Source organism: Eubalaena glacialis, chromosome 1 (assembly GCF_028564815.1).
Source record: "Eubalaena glacialis isolate mEubGla1 chromosome 1, mEubGla1.1.hap2.+ XY, whole genome shotgun sequence".
Lineage (NCBI taxonomy): Eukaryota > Metazoa > Chordata > Mammalia > Artiodactyla > Balaenidae > Eubalaena > Eubalaena glacialis.
The window spans coordinates 217351384-217373471 of NC_083716.1; the positions used below are offsets into that span (position 1 = coordinate 217351384).

A 22088-nucleotide genomic window follows, 5' to 3' on the forward strand; every position below is an offset into this window, starting at 1 on the left:
TAAATTAGAGATCAGTAACAGAAAGATATTTGGAATATCTCCAAATATTTTGAAATTAAAAAACATTTTAAATATCTCAAGGGTCAAAGAAGAATCAATCACAGGGGAATTATAAATAATCTGATTGGATAAAGGCACAACATGTTAAAATTGTGGGATAAAGTTCAACAAAATTGTAGAATATAAGGTCAACAAATAAAAACAATCTTATTTCTGTATAATAGCAATGTACAGCTGTACCAATAACTTTTTAAAAGCCTATTCACAATAGCTCCAAGAATGGAAATACATTGGTATGAATTTTAAAAAGTACAAAATCTAAATGCTGAAATTACAAAATACTAAAGAAATAAATCTAAGAAGTCAATAAATGAGAGACAGACCATGTCCATGGTTTAAAAGACTCAATATAATAAAGATGTCAATTCTCTACAAATTGATATGCAAGTTGAATGCAATTCCTAGAAAAATCCCAGAAATATTTTTTGTAAATGTGAACAAATAATTCAATTGTGTAAAGCAGGGGGTCCTATTATTGCAGTTATTAAAAGAGCCAAGGCAGGGCTGTTCAGCTAGCATGCCAGCAATTGTAGGGGTTTGAATGCTGTATCCAAATTTATGCTGGGTACAGGGATGATACTGGATTCAATAATGGGCTGAAACTACTAGGACAGCGAGAATGATTCCCCGGTTAGTGCTTATTTTGTGGACTCAGTCTCTGTAGATTTGGCCTGCGGAAACTGAGGACACAGTATGCCTCCTTTTGCTTTCTCATTTTCTAAGAGAGTTCCCTAATGTTTGCTTGGCTATCCTTATCCTTTTCTCTATATCCCTTCCAAGCTACCATATAGAAGATAAGAGCTTTATCTAGCCCAAGTTGCAGGAGAAACAAATGTCAATTGCACTGTATCTACATTTGCATTATCACCTGGTAGTTATCATGGGGTGTTCTATTTTTAAAAAATATTCTCTTGTTTCTAAAGCTCCAATTTAATAAATTCATTTGAGCATGCCCTTAGTAGAAATACCTACTCCACATGACTCAACTAATTCTCATGTCTTCATAGTTGACTTCAACCAAGAACAGTCATATCTGGACCATTATGTCCAAGTAAGATATGACTTTTAGCAGAAATCATTCCTGATGGGAATAATCAAATTCTTATCGCCTTGATAGATAAGTGGTATAAATGATATATGGTCCCCAATTGCAGTTCATATAAAAATAATATGTCTAGAAATGTGATTTATATTTACATTTGAATATTATTATATTTGAATACAAGTGATAAATTTTCTTTAGCCAAAATACTCGAGTTACATTGTAGGGAAAGATCATATTAGAAACTGCGAGGTTAATTACTTTTTTGCAATCTATTCATTCACCATTTCTCTAAGAAGTCACTCAAAAAAATACTCTATATGGAAATTTTGAAACAACTGTGGAATTTTGTTACATAACCCATTTTCTCCATGATGAGCTTGAATGATGGAAACAACAAAAGTAGTACCTTATAGGGATGGCAGCAGGTGGAGGGTTTTCCCAGCTTCTTCCTTCTCTAAATCCTGCTGTTCTCACCTTTCTTTGGTTTAGCATCCTCACGTTCATTTCTTCATCTGACTCCGTATATTTCCCACATCCTGGTCCTCATGGTGATCCTCACTTGTCTCCTGCTGCTTTGCCAACTTCTCCTGGTGCTCCAACTACTGGAGCTGAGACAGCCATGAGTCAAGCACCCAACTGCAACCAGTTTATATTTTAAAGTGATGTAAAGGAGAGCAATAATAAATACAGAATTGGCTTTCTTGGAATCTTCAATGCTTGGGTTTCAGAGTCTTTTCTGGGCAATGAATTGAGAAGTAAGAACAAATGACCAAGTCAACCTAATCATTAAGTCAGTGGTTCACCAGGACGGTGGGCAGTGCAACTCCCAAAGGGATGTTTTGATAAATCACAAAATGTTTTTTTCTTATTTCAGTGATTCATGGGGACTGAAGTGATTGGGGCCAGGCATGCCGTACATCTTGCTGAGTAGGACAGTCTACGTAATGAAAAGTTTTTTGTGTACTTCATGACTTCCAAATTCCCCTATGTATATTCATGAAGTTGAAAGAAAAAGCCTGTTGATAATCCTTTTAAATTTTTATTTTTACCCTAGAACCAATTTCACATTGAAAATAAACCAAAGCATCGTTTACAAAGTTTTAGTATATATTGTTTTTCAGGAATTCAACTACTTTGTAAATCAAGGGAATATTTAACTAAATTTTTATTGAAACATGACCAAGAGTGTTTTACCATTGCATAAAATTACCTCAGTGGGAGTCTGGCCACTTGAATTTGAATTCTCCTAGACAGCACACCTTAACAGTTTGCATTTATGGCAGTCGCAACCATGACAATTCCATAGATGTGAGCCTCTGGTTCCATGATTATGTCTCCTAATGTAGTTGAGCCTAAGCATTTATACTTTGAAAAACACAATATTTTGTTACAAACTACTTGCTATTTATTTCTTTGCAGAGTTAGGCCAAAATACATTGATTTTAAAAATTATTATCTATTTTCTTTCTGTATAAAGATGGAGCATTAAATATATTTGTTTTTCAATGCATAGATTTCATAGAATTAAGAATTACTGTATTGTCCCTGGACTGGGTAGAGTGGCGCCTGGTTGGTGGTGCCTGTCTCATATCAGCCAGGGACAAAGTAACTCCTTGTTTATCCCAGCTTGGCTTTTGGTTTGTGCCCATGTCTGGTTCATGCCCTGGAAACATGGATTGAAAAAGAAAAAAAAAAAAAAAGAATTACTGTATGAAGTAATTAAACAAACTAGTACCAACTATGGGGGACAAAAAATTGTCTAATAAGTTATTTAGCTGAACATAAGAAGTGTTAATTATATAAGCCTGAAATCAAGATTTGTCAGGAATAATTGACACATTTATATGCATCGATTGATATTTCTATCATGTATAAATGATGCTATATACAAATGATAAAACAAAGTCATATAAAAGTTGGCCTTACAGTACAGATGTCTAATGGGAATATAAGTCATCCTTATCACCTTTCAGCCGTGCTGACCAATCATGTAATAAAAATGGATGGCACCTGAAATGAGAAAACAATTATGTGGCGATCTGAAGGAGGGTGGCCATACCCAAAGGATGAACAAAATACTTCAAGCTAAACTAACAGCAACATAATGAGCTAAGAAGTGACAGGCGCAAGCACAGGCAGATCGTGTTTGCTTGAAGCAAGCAGAGTTTGAGCTGCTTCACTGCCTCATTTAAACAGAAGAGTATGCCCAGCATGAAACTAAGAGACAGTTTACAGGGAATGACACCCTGCAGGGAACAGCTGCTGCTAACACCCAAAGGACAGAATTATATAGAAGACATATTTATTTAATTTTTCAATTTGTGAGGAAGTCTTTTTATTTTATTTTTTTTAAAGGGATTTTTTTTTAACATCTTTATTGGAGTATAATTGCTTTACAGTGGGGTGTTAGTTTCTGCTTTATAACAAAGTGAATCAGCTATACATATACATATATCCCCATATCTCTTCCCTCTTGCATCTCCCTCCCTCCCACCCTCCCTATCCCACCCCTCTAGGTGGTCACAAACCACCGAGCTGATCTCCCTGTGCTATGCAGCTGCTTCCCACTAGCTATCTATTTTACGTTTGGTAGTGTATGTATGTCCATGCCACTCTCTGTGAGGAAGTCTTTTTAGACCCACTCTTTTTTTGGCATTTTATTTTATTTATTTATTTTTTTTAAAAAAAGAGGCAACAGAGGTGCCTCTGTTACAAAGGTGTGGTCAGGTGTAAGATGTCTAATTTGATTTTTATTTTCACAACATAATTTGTCATTCTATTATTTTACATTCTTCATAGTTTACGATGCTAATTGTTGGGAAAAATAGGTATGTTTCTAGCCAGTACTATAGGCTTTTTATATATTATCTCACTTAATCTTACAACAACCCTGAGATGTATGTTCTGTTTTCCACTCTTTGCTGAAAGAGATAGGAAGGCTCAGTAAGATTTTGTCATTTAAGATCACATCGCAGGTAAAATTTCTCATTTTAACTTTGTCTTCCTGAGTCTGAAAGCTATGTATTTTTTGAAAAATTTTTATTGGTGAAGTAAGTCAGACAGAAAAAGACAAATATCATATCATATGATATCGCTTATATGTGGAATCTAAAAAAAGGCTACAAATGAACTTATCTACAAAACTGAAATTGAGTTACAGATATAGAAAATAAACTTAGGGTTACCGGGGGGTAAGGGTGAGGGGAGGGATAAATTGGAAGATTGGGATTGACACATAGACCCACTCCTCTGAGCAGAAAGCATCAAGGTCAATGAACCAATCACATAGTACAGAAGATATTGCCATATTTATATGATTCAGTGGAATGGATCAAGTAATTTTAACAGGACTATTGTATTTCCATAAATATAAATAGTTTGTTGATTATGATTGTTCTTAAGAAAAACTAAATACCCTAAAGCATAATTTTAATGGCACTGCCTTACAACCATATACAGTATTCAATCCCAATTTCTATTCTGGAAATTGAACCCATATTGAGTCCAGTTCCAGGTCCAGGCCAGAAAAGCAGGGGAAATCCAAGTTTAAGTGAAAGAAGTACTGATTCCATATATATCTCTATCACTCTTTAAGAAAGATATGCTTAATAGGAAAACAATATTTTCTCACGTAAATTCCAGGTTTTCTTTAAGAAAGATCCTGAATCCAAAGGTGAAATATAGTAAAAAAAAAAAAAAAAAAAAAGTATGTGTTTCTTTATGGAAATGCTGTTAGTTTTAAATTCTTGACGTGAGTGATTGGATATGTCATATATGAATTTACCAAGGAATAAAATAGAGGTCATAAAATATAAAGACACAATAGGACATATTTATAACCTCGTGAAACAAAATGGCATTTTAATATATTAAGCTAGCCACTTTACTGTATTTGTTTATGGGTCCTCACTACAGAGTTCTGTCCCTGATTTGAACACATCAAATATGAGAGGTAAAAAGCACACGGTAAATGAGGGTTACAAATGGCGTTTTGTTTATGAGCCTCATCTTTAGGTTGGTGACATTCCATCACACAACCAAGGCAATGATTATTATTATGATTATCTTTATAATAATCTGTAAGATCCTGCAGAACTTTTCCAACAACATATTCAGATCCTAACAAATCAATTTGAGGTGGAAAAACAGCAGATGGACGTTAGGAAAAGTTAGTGCAATATGATGTTATAAAGAAAAGCATGTGTGTCTTTTCTCAAATTTGGTTTAATATATTCTTTACAGAAGGTAGTTTTCTTTAAGCATTAATTAGTTCAACGTTTGTGTGATTTTATGAGGAGGAGGTGTGAGTAGCCATAATGGTGGCAGTAAAATGCAGTGAGCCCTAGTATATAATTCATTTTAATAAAGAAGAGAAACACACCTTAGGTGACATATTTTAATGGACTACTAGATGAATGACCAAGAGAAGAGAGAACTTCAGTTTCAATATGAAAGGTAGAGACCATTGAATGAATGAAATTGTGGCAAGAAAACATATTCTTTAAATATCCTTTAAAATCTGCTACCTCAAATCCTTCCTGTGGTATCTAATTCTTTATGATCAACAAGATGATCAAAGTTTTATTAATTAGTTTGTTACAGATAAAAAATGAGATCCTTTTAGAAGTCATGTCTCTTATAATCCAGCTATTATTTAGATAGATATTTCAGAGAGAGAAAATAATTTTCAAGTTGTTTAGAAGACTAAGGTGCAAGTAGAAAGTAATTACTATTATTACTATTAAAGTATCTCTTTCTGTTCACTGAATCCTAGACCGACCTGACTGATTTGCTTACACATTCATGGCTGCTTGTAAGTGCCCTCTATTCTGAATTTTGTTCTCCATATTACAGTTGTAACATACAGGAAATAAAATGGATATACCTTGTTTAAAGATATCAATAGAGCAAAATTATTTCCATAATCAAGAACAGATCCAAATACAGACAAGTGACTTAATCATATAATTTAAAGGTTATTACAAGGTCCTGTATGACCCTGAATATTTATTTTCCCACCAGCTTACTATCTTATTTGTTTATTTTCTTATATGGACTAATATTCCTGCAATTAGAATTACTTCTTCTGTAAGAAGAAGAAAGAAAGGACTTTATTATGGTTTTTATATAGTATTTATGAAAACATTTAGAAGGTAACTATTAAAAATACACTCAGGTGAAATGCGCCCAAGAGAAATGGGAGGGAGGATATTAATTTAAAGGAAGCCTTCTCATGCATCCTTCTCATTTCATTAGCTCAGATTAATTTATTAAATTAACTAGTTGCTCACCAAAGCCTGCCTGACCCAAGAATTATGAAGTGGAAAAGCCACTGAGTGTAAATATGTATTAGAAACAAAGAAAAATACCCTAAGGGATTTGGCGAGCAGCATGGATTATTTTCAGGTGGGGTTTTCATGGAGGACGAGTCCAGGAAAGCCTCAAGGAAGTGTAAGGGTGTCAGGGAAAGCACGTCCAGAGTTTGAGAGAACTGTGGAGGTACTCATACTCAAAGCCTAGAAAGAACTCATTTCACAACTCCTAACTTCCCTCTCTCTTCCATGAATAACATATATGGCACAACTGAAGTTTCCATGATAGGCTTAAAATATTTTCTCACATTTTCTTTACCAGTAGTTCTATCCTAACCCAAACATTTAAAAGTACTCATTTTTAGACATTTTAAAGTAACACAGTGGCAAAATGGGATCCTCAGATTGATACCATCAAGGATAGTAACATAAGATTTTTCAGCTTAATACTTTTAAAAAGCTTTCATTCCTAAGAGTAAGCTTGTGAATTAAGATCAGAAGTTTAAGCTAACTAAATTCTGCTTTTAGATGAGAAAATAAAAACTAAAATACTGGCAGTTTCTAAAGCTCCTTCAGGGGGAGTTAGTTCTTGGATCATTTGTGTTGATCATACAGTCCTTTCCTTTTTAGCTAATTGAAATCAACATAAAACTCGGTTTATTTTTAAACAATATATTCAATATTTGACAATTAAGTTCAAAGAGAAGGATATTGGATTGAGGGTTAAATACTGGGAAGTAGTGGTGTCTCTTCACAAACAATGAAGATTTGCAGTTTCATTAATAATAATAAATTATTATTGACTCTGGACCCACTATGTACTACTCTTCAGCCACAGAACATGACAGGTAAGGCCAGAGTCCTCATGGAGTGTACAACTCTTAGGCAGGGCTAATGGGGGGGGAGAGGGTACAATGACATAAGTAGTCAAGTTAATTTCACTTAGTGATTGGTGCTATGAAGGGAATGAGCAGGATAATGTGACAGATTCAGCTTTGTACCCTTTGTGATCAGAAGACACTGAGTTTTTAATGAAAACTCTGAGTATGAGGAAACAGCTGGCTTGAAATTTCTTTTCTCAAACAACCCAGTCCCTGGATGTTCTAAGGATTTTTCCCCCTCATTCTAGCCCTGCTTTCTCTCCTTTCTGCTTTGCTTTTTGCTGGGAACCCTACTCTCCTACAGCCATGCTTCTGTGACTAGAGATCTTGCCTTTCGTCATTGACTTTTCCCATTCCTGATATCTGGTTTCTGACTAAGATCTCTTTAGGGGGATTGACATGGAAAGGAAAAGAGGTGTAAGCTTTAAAGTATCACTGTGGCTACTTGTGATCTTAATATGTTTAAATTTAATATATTTAAATATTTTGGAGAGAGAAGTTTAAATAGATGATTTCAGAAATGGCTTTTGTGTTTAAATTATTTAGTGTTACATCTATTGATCAATTTACAGTTAATGAAGTTGATCACAATCATCTTTAAACCTAATTTATTTCCTTTTTTCTTTAAAGCCCTTTTCTAAGAAAGATGTGCTTCAAAACAACCCTTTTGACCTTCTTTGTATATAAAAAAACAAGATATTAGGTAGTTTTAATTAGGATTTTTAGAAGCCAAAGTTCTTTTAAAGACTGATCTAACTGCAGGAACGCTGTACTCGGACCACTTTAAACAGCAAGATCACCAAAATTCCCAGAAAAAGCACAAAAATGCAAAAAAGATGGCACTCAATTGACTGCAAAAAGGACACTTTAAGTTATGAGAGCTGACACAAGAAGGCAGAGCATGGCCTGGTTGGACCTCAGTTGGAAATGTGCACGTCATGTGACTCAATTTTGTTGCTGCTCTGCATTCCCACATATGTGAATGCCTGCAGAGCACTGATGTGGGAGTTGTAAATACATGTTAGCAAGCAGGCAATTTGCATATACAGAATCCTTGAATAATGAGGGCCAACTACACTTCATAGTGTTAAGGTGTGCAAATTACTTAGAATAATGAATGTTCAACAGATATCAACTTAACTACAGTGTTAAATGTAATAGAAACTGTTGAAATATAGTTATTTGCTTTTGTCTTCATTCATTTGCCTCAGTTTGCCATTTCAAAATTGAGTCTTTTTATTTTAATTTTTTCCATTATCCAGTTTACTGCCATTTACTGCCAAGCGTCCACTTTTTCCTCACTGTTATCAGTGGGCACTACTCCAGCCTCTGTAACCCCCTCCCTGTTCTCACACCCTTTGCAAAAACAGTTCAGGTGACTATTTAACAAGTCTGGGTGAGGACTTGAGGGTACTCTGAGCAAGTCGCCAGCTAAATTATGGTTATTTTATTTATTCACCTTTTGCTTTTATTCCCCAAATGCTGGATGCATTCCAGGTATTTGAGGTTGCCGGGAATCTGCCCTTTACATATGTGGAGTGGGGTTTTATTACGATTTGGGGGTAATTCTCAGATAGTGTATTTATTGTCAAGGGTTTTGGTCAAAAATTGTTTTTCGTTTAGGGGCTGTGGCCTATTCATGCTCCTTCCTGGCTGAGACACTCAGACCACATAATAGATTATTCTTTCACAGTAGATTATGGTGAACTTTATTTATTTATTTATTTATTTTTGGCTGTGTTGGGTCTTCGTTTCTGTGCATGGGCTTTCTCTAGTTGCGGCAAGGGGGGGCCTCTCACTGTCGCGGCCTCTCTTGTCGCGGAGCACAGGCTCCAGACGCGCAGGCTCAGTAGTTGTGGCTCACGGGCGTAGCCGCTCCGCGGCATGTGGGATCTTCCCAGACCAGGGCTCGAACCCGTGTCCCCTGCATTGGCAGGCAGACTCTCAACCACTGCACCACCAGGGAAGCCCTATGGTGAACTTTAAGGTAGGGTTTGTGGTATACTCCCTGGTAGATTTTATCGAAATATCACTCCCGCCATTAAATGTTCAATTGAATTTTATGTTCACAAAGAAACTGTTGCACAATAAAGGATTTTATATTATTTGAGTAATATAACATTAATTAAAATGTTAACTTTTTAAGTCAAAATTTGGATGTCACTGGAGAACTTTGCCTTACTGAGATGGAAATTCAGATGAATTTTTAAAATAGCTTATGTATAAACTTTTAAAAATATGGGGGTGGGAGGAATCACTCATTCAACTTGGATGTTATAGTTGTAGTATGACGATTTAAATATGTTTCACTTATGCTCATGTTAGCCTATTAAATTTAAGTATTTCATAAAGAATTTTTATTTCAAGTAAGCCTTGTGATAAATGTTATCATTGTATGTTGGCTCAATTATATAAATACTATTTAAAATCCAGGTCTTTTACTTACAAAACAGAAATAGAGTCACAGATGTAGAAAACAGACTTATGGTTACCAGGGGGGAAAGGGGAGGGGAGGGATAAATTGGGTGATTGGGATTGACATATACACACCACTATATATACAATAGATAACTAATAAGGACCTACTGTATAGCACAGGGAACTCTACTCAGTACTCTGTAATGACCTATATGGGAAAAGAATCTAAAAAAGAGTGGACATATGTATGTGTATAACTGATTCACTTTGCTGTACAGCAGAAACTTACACAACATTGTAAATCAACTATACCCCAATAAAAATTTTAAAAAAATAAAAGAGATGGGATCAGGAATAATCTTCTTCTCCTAATTAAAGCCTGGTGCAGTAATATGAGGGAAGTTTTAAGATTTATTGTAAAGAGTTAAGAAACTAAGAGAGATTTTATCATTCAAGTACAAAATGAAAAAAAAAAAAATGTAGGGACATGGGTTGCCCTTTTAGAGGGTTAGAGACAAAAAGAGAGGACAAATAAGATGACGCCAAATGGAAAATGACAAAATGCATTGTAAAACAAAATGAGGATGTAAATATTCTTGTTATTAATTTCAGCTCTTTATGAAACAAAGGAATTGCCAGAATTACTAAATTTTTGAAATAAACCTGTAGAGTAAAAACTAAGTAAATAAATAAAATGAAATAAAATAAAATTCAGGTCTTACTAAGGGTTAATAAGATAATGAATTCCAGTATTTTTTTTCAAAACAAGGATAGATAATTTTTACCCTTTTTCTTCATATTCACTTGAATATATGTTGCTGCTGCCTTTTGTAAATGTTCCATAATTCCATTAACCACATTTTGTTGATCTGCAAGTTCATACAAGCTTGAAGTTTCAAAAAGTACAGTTTCATATCCAATATTAATAGTGTTACAACAAACACACCAAAGGAAATAAAACCTTTAAAATTTAATGCCTCATAAGGGAGAACTGTATTAAAACGGTGCCCTCTTACAAGTTACAAATGGGAAATACATTTTAAATGAAAAGGCATCTGCTCTAGAAGAGCAGATCACTTTGTTTTATAGCAAGTTCAAAATTCAGAGAAATATTCATCCTTCAGTTACCAGACTAATAAATTGAATCAAGGGGGGCAAGGAGAGAGATAGAAGAAAAAAGGGGAAATAAAGTAAAAGCAGGAAGTGGGTTAATAAAGGGCTTTTTCTCGTGAACTAACTTCTCCCTTCAAAAATGATAAGAAAACAGCAGACAGAGCAACAGAGATAAAATTGCATCAGGCTTCAGTGTTTATGTTTTTGATGGAAATGTACAAATAATTTCCATCCCTTGCGGTGCTGTCATGCTCCATCACTTTAGTCCATTTTCACCTTGCAAAGAATTCTGAATGGGACTTCCTTCTCTGGCAGCTAATTAATCTCTTACAAGCCTGCTCTTGCAGCCTGTCTGCCTGGAATGCCCCACACATTAAACAAGTGACTTGTGAGCAGATTTCTTGCCCCCTTGAGCAGTTCTTTCTTCCTTTAAGCTATATGAAGACCCAGCTTTTTCTTTTCGTTTGGGAAACTATGTGCGCTAGAATATATCATTGAGGAACCTCTCCCTCTATCCCACTACCATAACTGAATACACTCCCAAATAATTAAATTGGGTTTTAATGACAACAGACAAAGCCTGAATATCAATTGTGAATGTGCACAGTGCAACAGTGCACATAATATGTAAGGACACAATAGTGCACATAATATGTAAGGACACACATTTCTAAATTATACCTTTTCTGTGTATGTGTATTTGTTCGATCTTCATTGCGATGAAACAGATATAATCATATTTATAATACTGTTGCATTTGCCTTAAAAATACTACCAGATTTTGCAAATAGGAGACTTTTTAGTTTTTTGGCAAATTCTGTATGTAAAAAAGATTAAGGTAAGAGCATACTTATTTATAGGTTGAAATGCTTCAATTAAAAAATAATAGAAATTCTGTTCAGGTTTATTCTATTTAATAAATACAGCCTTTTAAAAAGTGACCACTAGTGAACTACTTGCAAATAGCAATGCTTAACTTTGTCAGAGGTGGAACTATCTTTCAGTAATAACTCACAGGAGGTTAGAAATAGTAATCATTCTTTAATATTTTGTTGATGCTGTTCACAGATCTTTTTTATGCAGTTATCTGTATTGTTTTATTTTCTCTCATGTTTTTCTGTTAAATCTTTTGTGGATTTTTGTTTGTCTATTTCTTTATATTTCCTTTTTACTTCCTTTTTAATTAAACGTAAAAGACTTCCCAGTAACTATGTAATGCATGCCTTTAGAAAACAGAGATATATATGTTAATGGTATAGCTATTCCAAATATTAAAGATTCTTTATCCATCTATGAAGATGCATGTAATTGACACATGCACGCATGGAGATGTACTTGATAAGAGAATAGGATCACTATAAATATTCAATTATTCACAGAAATGTATATTAAGTAGTTATTGTGTCCCACATACCAGGAGAGTGAAGCCAGAAGGAAAAAGTATTCTGAAAAGTGTTATTTATTTTTAATTGTTTAGTCAAGGTAATATATACAGTGAAATGGGCAGCTTATTAAGTGTTCAATTAGATGAGTTTTGACAAATGTATATACCTTTAAAACTAATGAAGATATAGGCCATTTCTATGATCACAGGAAATTTCCCATTCATCTAATGAAAGCCCACTCCCCATAGCAAACACTGTCTGGTTTCTATAACCATAGAGTGTCTGTTCTTGAACTTCATATGAATTTAATTATATGATACATAGACATATTTATCTGGATTCTTTTATTCAGTATTATTGAGAGTAAAGTATATTGTTGTAATAATCAACAATTTATTATTTTTAATCACAATCTAATGAGTTAATATGGTACTACTTCATCTAATATGTAAGGACCTTAAAACAGTGTAATTCCATGTTTACCCCATCTTCGTGATTTTGCTGTCTTGTATTTTACTTTTACGTACTTAAAACACTGTCCAGTACAGTGATGGTATCTTTACTTTAGCCAGATGTCTTTTAAAAATTAGAAAAAGATGTTTTACATTTACCCATATACTTATCATTTCAGATGATGATATTCTTTTCTGTATACAGATGTTTCCATCTGGTGTCCTTTCCATTCAGTCTGAATACCTTCTCTTCAGCATTCATATAGGAAAGATCTGCTGGTGATGAATTTTCTCAGCTTTCATTTATCTGAAAAGTTGTTCCATCTTCATTATTGAAGGTATTTTAACGTATTATTGAATTTTCAGCCCTTAAAAATGTTGTTTTATTGTATTCTGTCTATTGTTTCTGTTGAGAGGTCAGTTGCCATTGGCCTCATTGTTTCCTACATGTTATGTTTCTTTCATTGATTGTGACTTTCAGATTTTTGTTTTAGATTTTGCTTTTAGCAGTTTTACTATGATATGCTTAGGTGTGTTCTGTCTATTCTTAATTATGCTTGGATTTTCCTGAGCTTCTTGGATCTGTACATTGGTATTTCTCATCAAATTGGGGAACATTTTAGCCAGTATTCTTTCAAAAATGTTCTAACCCTTTTCTCTTTCCCTCCTCCTCTACACCTACCCGCCACCTCCGGAAACCCTGTTATTCCTGTGTTAGACCATGTGATTATCCCCACTGATGACTGGGGCTCTATCTATGGTTTTTCAATATTTTTTCTCTGTTCTTCAATTTAGGTATGTTCTATTGATCTTATTCAAGTTCACTGATCCTTTTTTCTGCAGTATCCAACTTGCTATTTTGCTCATGCAATAAACTTTGTTTCATGTGTTATACTTATCAATTCTTTTTTTTATAGTTTCCATTTATTGTCTGAGAGTCTCTATTTGTACACCCATTATAACTGTTTCTTTAAATCCTTAAACGTACTTATGATATATGGTTGATGTCTTGGTCTTTGATTACCAACATTTGATTCATCTTAGAGTCTGTTTCTACTACTGAGCTTTTTACTTGATTATGGGTCACATTTTTCACCTCTTCACATGTGTACTAATTTTTTGTTAATTATATGCTGGATGTTGTTAATAGCAAATTGTAGAGAGTATATATTAAGTGGTCTTTCTACAAAAGGTAGTGAGTTCTGTTCTGGCAATCTGTTTAATTACAGGCAGATCATTTTTGCCCTTTCAGGCTTAGTTTTATTCTTGGTAAGGACAAGTCTATTTTGATTTTGAACTTAATTCATGAACCTGACCCTTACTCCTATGCTGGGTGCTTTTCTGTAGTCACAACTGGAAGTCTGAGGTGCCTACTGAGTTCCCTCCACTCTAGTTGGGATTAAAGTCCAGTGTCTTCCAACAGTTCCTGGTCTCTGGTATCATCATACAGCACTCAACCACACAGGGCTTGTAGAGTTTTACTCTGTAGAAATGCCATCTAGACCTTGGCCAACAATTCACAGCAAATCCCCACGCAAACTACTGCCATTTCCCATGCAGCTCCCTTTTCTCACATACCCTTTACTGCAAATTTCAGGCACAGCAGCAGGTCAAACTATTCCCATTTCCTCTTGGCTCAGTGAGACTTCAAATCTACTGGGGTTCTACTACTATATTTGATAGCAAGGAAGTGCTTCCAAGCAGAAAGTCAGGGAGGTCATGGAGCTCTTTGAATTTTTTTCTTTGCTCAAGGATTCCCATCCTGTGCTGTGTTTAGTTCAGTGCCAGAAAAGTTGCCTCATATAATTTGTGTCATTTTATAGTTGTTTGTTGTGGAGGGAGAGGCACAGTACCGGTTACTTTATCATCGTAGCACAAATCCCAGCAAGACATTTTTATTGCTGGATAAAGGAGATCAAGGAAACTGCTGGAGGTGAGGCAGGTTGAGGGTGGTAAGGGAGACAGGGGCCTTTAGAGTTAATATAGAGCCTGTGACTTGAGGGGTTTTGCAACAAGCTACATCTGTACTTTAAAATATAAAAGTGGAGGAAAGATGAACTTCAGGAATCAAGCCAGTAACACACTCAGTGAGAAGTCTTTTGGGAAGATAACAAATCTGATTAGAAATTAGAGTTAACCTAAATCTAATTTCCCTCCTTTTGCTATTAATCTTTAGCAAGTAGCTGTCCCATATAATGTTAAGTCATAATAAAAAGAAACCAACCCAGAACTGATGATGAATTGCAAACATTGAAGAATAAATGAATATAAACCAAATTCCACTGAAGATCATACAGTGCACAAGGAATTATGTAAGTAAAGTTACCAATAATTCAGACAAAAAGTCCTCTATATTTTCAGTCAAATTACAGAAATGCTGTATTTCTTTTTTTTATAAATTTATTTATTTTGATTTTATTTATTTTTGGCTGCATTGGGTCTTCGTTGCTGAGCGCGGGCTTTCTCTAGTTGTGGCGAGCGGGGGCTACTCTTCATTGCGGTGCACGGGCTTCTCATTGCGGTGGCTTCTCTTGTTGTGGAGCACGGGCCCTAGGCGCACAGGCTTCAGTAGTTGTGGCACGTGGGTTCAGTAGTTGTGGTGCATGGGCTTAATTGCTCCACAGCATGTGGGATCTTCCTGGAACAGGGCTCAAACCCGTGCCCCCTGAACTGGCAGGCAGATTCTTTTTTTTTTTTTTTAATATTTATTTTTGGCTGTGTTGGGTCTTCATTTCTGTGCGAGGGCTTTCTCCAGTTGCGGCGAGCGGGGGCCACTCTTCATCGCGGTGTGTGGGCCTCTTAGTGTCGTGGCCTCTCCCGTTGCAGAGCACAGGCTCCAGACGCGCAGGCTCAGTAGTTGTGGCTCACGGGCTTAGTTGCTCCGCGGCATGTGGGATCTTCCCAGACCGGGGCTCGAACCCGTGTCCCCTGCATTGGCAGGCAGATTCCTAACCACTGCACCACCAGGGAAGCCCCTGGCAGGCAGATTCTTAACCACTGTGCCACCGGGGAAACCCAAAATGCTATATTTCAAGTTGATTTTACATAATAAAATAGAACATCAAAAGAGCTAAAGCATTTTATTATGATTTTATAAGACAATAGATGCAGATAGAAAGCAGACTGAGAAATATCAGGAAAAAAGTGAAATCAAGAACAGAAATAAAGGTTTTCGATTGCTCCCTCTTCACAGACACACAAATAACCACAATTAAGAATTATAAAGAACAGGTGTGAAAAAGAAATTTTATATATATATGTATATATATATGTATATATAAGGATACAAGGATTATAGAGAAAATGTTAAATGTAGAGGAAAATGAGACAAAATAAAACATAGCGGGTGTTCTTAAGGGGGAAAAAAGAAAAAACAAGCAGAATAAATGGAAGAGAAAAACATAAAGATATAGTGAAAGAATAACTATTTATTAGAATAAGAAAAGTCTAAGATGGAAATTGCTATCAAGCCATGCCATGGTGAAATTTCTGAACTCCAGTGTTTGCAAAAGAACTGTTAGGGCTATGGGTATAAAAAGCAAATCATTCACAAAGGAAGTTAGGCAGGAAAGGGAAGAGAGATTCGGCTGGCCTCAGACTTTGCCCCTGGTATGAGACAGTGAAACATTCCTCCACAAACATTGGAGGAGGAGAACTGATGGTCCCAAGATATTACAACCATTCAGAATTGCTCTTGAAGTACTGAATAATCAAGAAAATGTATAAAAGTATGGGTTCAGAGGATTAATTTAAATAGATATTAATTGAACACTAGGAGGATGGGAGGCACTGAGCAACACTGGGATTTGTGATTACTGATCATATGTGTGTGTTATAATTTTTGACATTGTAAGATTAACAAAATGATTTCAAAAAATTGGTAGGTGAGTAAAAGAAAAATGGGAGGAATTATAAACATGTTATAATTATAAACATTTCCTTTTTAAATTATACTTTCTATAAATGAAATATGACTAAAAATAACATACTTAATATTTTCTTAATGTGAGGATGTTTTTTAGAGAATGATATTTCATAATAATAAACTATTGACTTTCTTATATAATTTAATTTAATAATTTACTACATTATATATAATTTTCATTTTTCTATGAAATCAATCTCTCTCTCTTTTTCTCTGTCATAGAGCTATATCTGGAGCAATTACTCTAATAGTTAAAGATGATTATGTCAATATAGTGGGCTTTGGAATATAAACATTTAAAGAAACGTTTTGTACTTATATTTTGAGAATCATTAGAAAATAGCAGGTAAAATTTCTACATAAAACAGTACTTCTTTAAAAATAAAAGAAAATAATTTATCCTGTAAGTTTTAGCACACATCTCCAAAAAATGTCATAAATAAAATCTGAGCATACTTACAAATATCCAAATATATTTTTGAGGGGTCAGGTATTAGATATTTTAGGTTTGTGAACCATATGGTCTCTCATTACTGTGCAACTCTGCTGTTGTCATGGGAAAGCAGCAATAGACATGTGTAAACAAATTGATGTGTTCCAATAAATCATTCTTTGCGAAAATAGGCAGCCAGCCATGGGCCATGGTTTTTGAGCCCCGGTATATATTGACCTTTCATCAACCTTAATGATCAAAATATTATCAGCCTCTCTCAGAAATATTAAGATAAAGAAACTGATACAAAATGGCCCTGATTAATGAATTTATTGATTTTATTGCCTTGTTCCTGACATTAATTACTATAATACTTCACTTTGATATGAAAAGTCTCAATCAAGGGGCAAAACTGAGTAACTTACATACGTATCCACATAAATCTTAATATTTTCTAACTTCTCAAAAAAGCCAAAATTTAAGTAAGGAGGAGCAAACTTTGCTCCAAACTGTTCTTAGATGTTATGCTCAATTTGACTTCTTCCCTTGCGTTTTACATTTACAACCTTGGTCAAAAATCTCAGATTGTCGGAGCTGGATTGGACTTCTCAGTGCATCAAATTAAGTAATCTCATTCTCACAAGAAGGACTACTTCTGCCACTGAGGTGAATAACTTCTCTATGGTAACCCTGCTAGTTCTTGTCAAAGTTAGGACTGGAACCCAGGCTACCAGCTCACATTGCAGAGTTTTTCCCACTCCACCATACTGTCACATATGGCATGGCTCAAGCCAGACAGCCATCAGCTGATCAGAGCTTAATGAGCTGGTTATCATATTAGAAATGTACCTATATTGACTCCTCTGTTCTTGGCATTGTTAGTTATCCTGTTTCTTCTCTATTTTTAAAGTAGGTTTATAAATAAAGTTAATTAAAGACAATCAAACATTACAAATGAGAAGTGATACTGCTCTATGAATATATCCTGCTTCATTAAGAAACAGTCCTTTCATAAAATGGCAAAAGGCAAAGCTGCAGTTGTCTTTCCTTATGAGTTTATTTCTAATCATTTAGATCAGTGGTTCTCAGACTTTTGTGAGTATCAGAATCAACTGGAGAGCTTGTAAAACACAGACTGTTGGGCCCCAACCCCAGAGTTTCTGATTCAGTGGGTTTAGGATGAGGCCCAATTTGCATTTCTGATATGTTCCCAAGGGATGCTGATGCTGCTGGTCTGGGTAAAACACTTTGAGAACCATGGGTTTAGGTTCGTTAATTCACACTTCTGCTCAGGCTCCATCTCAGATCCAGTGAAACAGAATGTCTGGGGCTTGAGGTGGAGTATCTGCTAAAAGTATCTCAGGCGATACTAAAAAGCCCAAGCGGCAGAGGCGGGGGGTGGGGGGGGGTGAGGAAGAGAGACTGAGCAACTTAAAGAAGTTTCTCTGGTCTTCCCATATTATGAAATGTTTTCTTCCTCAGTGTATTCCTTTATGAGATGGGAACAGTTTTTAAGTAGTCATTTCATGATAAGGAATAAATGAGGTAGTATAAAGATGACTTTACCAAGTGACTTTATAAATTGAACGTAATTTAAATTTAGTCAGTTTTATGCTGCTAATTCTATGAAGTGCTTGGAATATAAGGTGGTTGTAGAACTCTCCTTTTAAAATGTTATTTTTGTACATCTTGCCACTTGTAAAGCTACTTTATGCCTCAGATACTTGAACTATCTTTGTTAGCATTGTATAGACAGCATAAGAAACATGTAGCACTAAGTCCTACAGCTTTAACTCTTACTGTTTCTCTATACAGTGAAAGATGCAGATGCACTTTGTATGGACATACAGACTCTGTGAACAGCATCGAGTTTTTTCCTTGCTCCAACATTCTTCTCACAGGTTCTGCAGATAAGTCCCTGTCTGCATGGGATGCAAGAACAGTAAGCAAATCATCAATACTTTTTCCAATTTTGATAGATCTAGTTACTCTTAGTCACTTTTCAGGTATTAGGTACAATTTATGAAGTAATTGTACAGGGGCATGTAGGTTAAAAGAATGGTAATACGTGCCTATTTACAAGATCTTGTCTATGTGCTTTTATGTACCCTGCCTCCTAAAAGTAGGACTATAAAAATAATGTAATTACTTCATTAAACATTAATGCAACAATTTTTTATTGAGATAGAAACTCTGCTGATACAATACATATGACAGGGAAACGCATAGCACCTCTCCTTAAGGACTTTGTAGCTTGGAAAGGAAGGAGAAATGAGATTTTAATGCAATGAGGTATGTGTTAAAATGGAAGAGGATACAAGACGCAGGGGAAAAGCATGAAGGAGAACTCTTATCTGCCTAGAAGGCTGTGGATGGCTCCCAAGAGGAGGCTGTGCTTGAGCTGAGATTTGGAGGGTAAGCAGGATATTCCAGGTAATCTCGAGAAGGTGGATTCCAGGAAACAGCAGTGCATGTACAAAGCCATAGAAGTATGAGGCTACAAAGGCATATTCTGAGAGTAATAATATGTTTGAATAGAGCTTAAGGAAGGAGGAAGAAAAAACAAGCAAGAGTATACAGATAGACAAGGACAAGATCATTAAGTATCTGATTGAAATTTTATGGTTTTCAGAAGGAATCTATTAAAGCATGTTAAGCAAACAGGGTAACATAATCAGGTTAGCCTTTTAGAAAGATTAATTTGATAGTAGAGTTAAGGGAGTCATTCTCATATAGGAGGCTTGTACAGTAGGCTGTGAGCAGATGAGAATTTCAACTAGGAGACTGTGAGAATATAAAGGAAAGTATGGATTCAAGATAAGGGGTTTAACTCTTACAATTTGAAGAGTGACTGGATGTGGAGATAATGGGAGGAAAGGAAAGGGGTTTAAAGGTGACCAACTGTCCCAGTTTATCTAGCTAAGACAGAGTTTTCCTGGGTTGTGGGATTTTTCAGTGTTAAAACTAGATAATCCTGGATTACTGTGGCTTCAGAAGTGAATTAGATGTGAAGAAATGGAGATGGAATTTGGGAACTACACTTTCAAAGAGTTTGGCTGTGGAGATGAAGAGGAGAAAAGTCTATACCTGTAGGATCAAATAGAGGTCTCCCTTGTTCAAATAGGAGGCAGCATGTTTATTTGCTTAGCGGTAGGGGAGAGGAAGGGATTAAAGATTCAGGAAAGAGCAAACACAACTAATTGAGCACACACTTTAGTAATTTGAGGAATGCCAAAATATGCAAAACAGGGTCTCCATATTTGTTCTTAGCAATATTTGATGAGGATAATGTAGGAGACTATACTAAAAAGAAAAAAAAATCCATATTTTATGGTTCGTGAGTCAGGAAAGAAATGCAACTTGTAATGTTTCCCATTTATCTTCCCATATACAATGCATGATTGACATCAATAAAGGAATATGATGATGAACATACAGATAGTATGAACAGGGGCCCAAGTTCATTATGGGAGGCCCTATTTAGTCCTCTGAGGCAAATTGATTTAAGATAAATAGAGAACAAGGAGACCTTAGGTTCACATATTGTAGAAAAACAGCTAATGGTAGAATGACAAATACCTTAGACACAACTTCACATGTTGCAGCATGTCAAGGGGCAGCAGTCAAGGGGCACTGTGGGAAAAGTGTATCAGCCATGAATTAAGAGTAAAATCAGAATGATTTGTTGTTGGGTAAAAAAGGTGCCACAGCCTCCTTCTTGCTTTAAAATAGCTTAGACCCTGGTGCAACAGAATTCACTCCTGCTAATGGAGCATCAATGAAAAAGCAAGATTTTCAACGCATTTAGCCTAAATACTTACATGTGAAGTGTGTATAAAAGCCATTGGTAAAGGAAAACCCACAGAGAAAATATTAATTTAGTCGTGACCTAAATTTTATGCTCATTTTCTTTTGATATCAGATTTTTTTTTTGTCTGTCTCTCAGAGTGCTATAACTGAATGTTATCAGGAAACATGTCTCTTATTTATTTTCTTTCCTATGAAAAACTGGAGCACTAATGCTTGGAAGTAAAACTGCTCTTACAAAGAGAAGTTGCCTCTTGTATATCTGCCTTAAATGCCTAGAGTTGCTTATTGATGGTGGCCTTCCTACCTCTTGTTGGGAACTCCTTGTATACTGGTCTTACTTCCTACAGTATGTCCGGGAGCAGGAGAAAAGAGGGATTCAGCACAGCACAGGGCATTTAGCACACAGCAGGTTAGCATGTGGATTGAATGTATGTCCATAAAAAGCTTGTATTTCTTTAATCAATATTAACATATATTTTTCAAATTTGTTTTAATGGCAAATTAAAATTTTTATTATTAATATTATTACAATTTTATTAGTATTTCAAACCAGATGTTAAAAAATATATATTTAAATTGGTATGTATATAAAATAGAATTAACATGTAAAACAAAGGGAAATTCACTTAATTTAGGTTATTAATAATTAGACAATGCAAGTTGTTAACTAAATGTTATTATAAAAGTCTACAAATAATATATGACAGCAACTCTAGAATTAAACAGAATCATTTCACTTAAGTTGCGTTAGCAGTTCTGGTGATTTGTTTCAGATCTACCTCATTTTTTTAAAACACAAAACAAAACAAAAAAAACTTGAAGCAGCCAGATTTTTAAAAATTCATATTTTATATATAGTTTTTAAAGGGTACATGTTACATGTTGTTAATATAATATGAAATTATTAGCTTTTTTATTTCACAATGATTTGTGAAGAAGTTAAAAATAAATGTATTTTTGTAGTTAAATATTATGAGATGTTGAAAAAAGTAACCAGGATAGCTATAGTTTTTTTCTGTGTAATAGTAAAAACTGTACAACATACTGATATGGATGGTATTATTAGACTTGTAATATCAACTACATCTGTAGTATTCTGGTATTCTCCTTTTTTATAACTTTTATATTATGTTAATTCCTTGATAAATGGTAAACTGTCAGGTGATACTGAAAGACTGAACCTAAAATGAGATGAATGACTTCCTTCACAGTAAAGCAAAAGCAGAACATTTTGTCACCTCAATGTGACCAACT

General features: G+C 35.0%; 1 protein-coding gene and 1 non-coding gene across 2 annotated transcripts in view; both read left to right on the top strand.

The window, feature by feature from the left end:
* Positions 1-22088, top strand: part of SPAG16 (sperm associated antigen 16) — a 922479-nt gene that overhangs the window by 537659 nt on the left and 362732 nt on the right. Inside the window, exon 13 of the mRNA XM_061204724.1 lies at positions 18840-18966. Coding sequence (XP_061060707.1) covers positions 18840-18966 — 127 coding nt within the window. The remainder of the gene's footprint in view (positions 1-18839; positions 18967-22088) is intronic.
* LOC133079352 (small nucleolar RNA SNORA48) lies at positions 2646-2780 on the top strand. The gene has a single exon (XR_009698169.1). It is a non-coding gene; the product is annotated as a small nucleolar RNA SNORA48 (small nucleolar RNA).